Raw genomic sequence first — 2,616 nt, forward strand, 5'->3', positions numbered from 1 at the left:
CTATTGAGTTGATCGCTGTCGTTTGCTTTTTCTAGTATCTTCTTGTTCCTCCAATAGTGTTAAGGCAGCATCACGACATGCATTGTTAGGATGATTAACCATCCACCACATTAGATCACGCCTAAATTGAGCCACTTGATCCTGCACAGACATTGAATTCCTCGTCACATAAGGCAATAATCAATCACAACAAACAATCATTAATTACATAAAACGTACAGGAGTATAATTAAGCGCTGCCTGTGGATGCCACGATTTTAACCATAGCATAACATAGACTCCACAGTCCTTGCTGCACACAGCATGTCATGACGTGTTAACTATTTTGCCCAACAACATCCAGCCAACCAATCAATTTAAAGAACAAAAAAGTTAATCACACTCACATGTTGTTTTGTTTTGCAACATCAGGATAAATTATATCAGGCTTTGGCTTCTTCCCAATCAACTTTGGCTGAACCAATTCTATAATATCGTGAAACCGGTCCCGCTGGATAAAACAATAGCAATCAATGAAATAAAAATGGAACAGATTAATTATAAACAATAATTGGTACATACACAAATGTTGTGGAACTTTTCCATATCGTCAACAATTGTTCCCTTCTGCTTGTTCTTTTTCTTTGGCTGCCCACTAACATATACGTTCAGTGAATCCAGCACGTAGAAGTTCATGACCTTCGGCTCCAGCACAAAGCAGAACCAGTGTTGGTCTACAAGTGCTGGTCCCAAAATCAAGTCACAATCCCCAATGTTGTAACCAACATGTTCCTCTTGTAGTTCCTTCTTGCTCACTGCAACACTCCACCCTGGACTACAAAGTTTGGACTGCAAAATATGACACTATAAGCATATTGACATAAACTATTGCTGAAATTAAGTAATATTACAGCAATCTTACCATAAAGTAGGCATCAAATATGTGTCGTCTAACTTGTCCACCCCCCTCTTTTATTTCTCCCATCAGCATGTGGCACACCATTGACATGACCTGTTTGACACATGAGAAAATTTTTAAGTTTCAGCTTGCACAGCATCTGTTATACACAATAGCTAATCAGGTGGAGATTTCATTACATGGTTACTAACTCTATGCATTCCACCCAATGACCTTAGATCATCACGAGTTACATGGAAGTCATACAACTCAACCAACCTCCTGCAGATCAAGTACTCATTTTGCTTAGACAGGCCACAAAAAGTTTCATTCACATTTATTTAATAGCAATAAAAGGCTTACTTGTCACCATCAGCTGAACTGCACATTTTGGAGACAGTGATGAAAAATTTTTCCTTGTCATCCATCTTCCGGTTTGTTCTCTTCACAACCTTTGGCACAACCCAGGGAGACTGTAGTTTTGGGGCGGGCTTCATCGGCCTTTTCGATCTTCTTACTTGTTCTGCCTTGTCCAGTACTTCCTCTTCATCCGATGCTCCTCCTTCAGCATCTGGGTGAATGATGGTGATAGGAGATAATTGCAATGATACTTGTTCAATATCTTCCTCTTCACCTTCTTCCTCCTCAATATCATGCTCAGAATCTTCATTTTCTCCATCACCATCCCTGTCCTTCTCACCATCATCTTCTGCATCACCATCCTTGTCCTTCTCGCCATCATCTTCTCCATCAGCTTCACCTTCAAGTTGTTCTTCCTCATAGGGCCGTACATGCCTTTTATTGTTAGATTTCGGCCTGTACTCCCTTTCCAGCTGTACCTTCATCAGCTCATTGTCAACAATAGCCACAAGTTTGTTGCTATTTTCTCTAATCATCCCCACCAACCTCTCACGCAAATCCTTCAACTCCTATAGGAAACCAAAAAAATTTTCAGTATGTATTGTTATTTCAAAAATATTTGAGAAGGTTACAGAAGTTTGTAAACATGACATATTACTAAATAATATAAACAAAATCACTATTTAACAAGGTTGCCTTTACCGGGTCTAGATAAGGTACAGATTCGCTTCCTCCCTTATTATCAGGCACTCCAGCACGCCCTTCTGAATAGAGAAGTCCAATACGGCTCTTTCTTTCTTTATTACTCATTTCGTTGACCCTCTTATCCGTCCAGAATGATATGGCCTCAGTGTGGTCATGCTTTGCACTTTCAGTTATAGGAAAATACTCAAGCAAATATAGCTGTATCACCAATTAAATGACATTAACACTGTTACAGTGGCAAAACAATAACTAATAAAAAAAATGCATACCAGTAACAGGTATATGCATCCACCAACATTGCAGCTGCCATCCTGCTTCCTCACAACCCTCAAATAATCTTCCATCTCCTTCGACAGCTCTTGCACCACAAACGTAGCCCAATCATATTCCACAAATGAATCCTTTGTTGCAGCCACCACCTTTATCAGTCGCTCACTTACTCTTCCACTAGAAGCGATCATATCCATTTAAGTTGGGCCAGCCATTCCATACTTTGGGACTTTATGTACATAATGATGTCATGCTTGCGTACTCAGAACTCGTTTCAAAAAAATACACCGTCTGGGGGCTTTCACTAACTAGCACCTATAGTCCGAAGCTTAGAAGCGCGCTTGGGTGGGCATAACAGAGTTCCAAGTGTGTGGAGCATAAACAACATTTTAAATTCATCACCC

At 40.1% G+C, this 2,616-nt stretch overlaps 1 protein-coding gene across 1 annotated transcript; it reads right to left on the reverse strand.

Annotated features, from left to right (window-relative positions):
* On the reverse strand, positions 1 to 2,409 carry LOC114761993 (uncharacterized). Its single transcript, XM_028951449.1, has 9 exons — positions 2,212 to 2,409; positions 1,940 to 2,140; positions 1,241 to 1,806; positions 1,078 to 1,159; positions 902 to 991; positions 562 to 828; positions 387 to 490; positions 220 to 292; positions 1 to 141 (listed from the first exon to the last, which is right to left on the reverse strand). Exons 1-9 carry the CDS (start codon positions 2,407 to 2,409, stop codon positions 1 to 3), a joined length of 1,722 nt encoding a protein of 573 aa, XP_028807282.1.
* Between the last annotated feature and the right edge of the window lie 207 nt (positions 2,410 to 2,616).

This window comes from Neltuma alba, unplaced genomic scaffold (assembly GCF_004799145.2).
Source record: "Neltuma alba isolate B1F8T4 unplaced genomic scaffold, ASM479914v2 tig00011161_pilon, whole genome shotgun sequence".
Lineage (NCBI taxonomy): Eukaryota > Viridiplantae > Streptophyta > Magnoliopsida > Fabales > Fabaceae > Neltuma > Neltuma alba.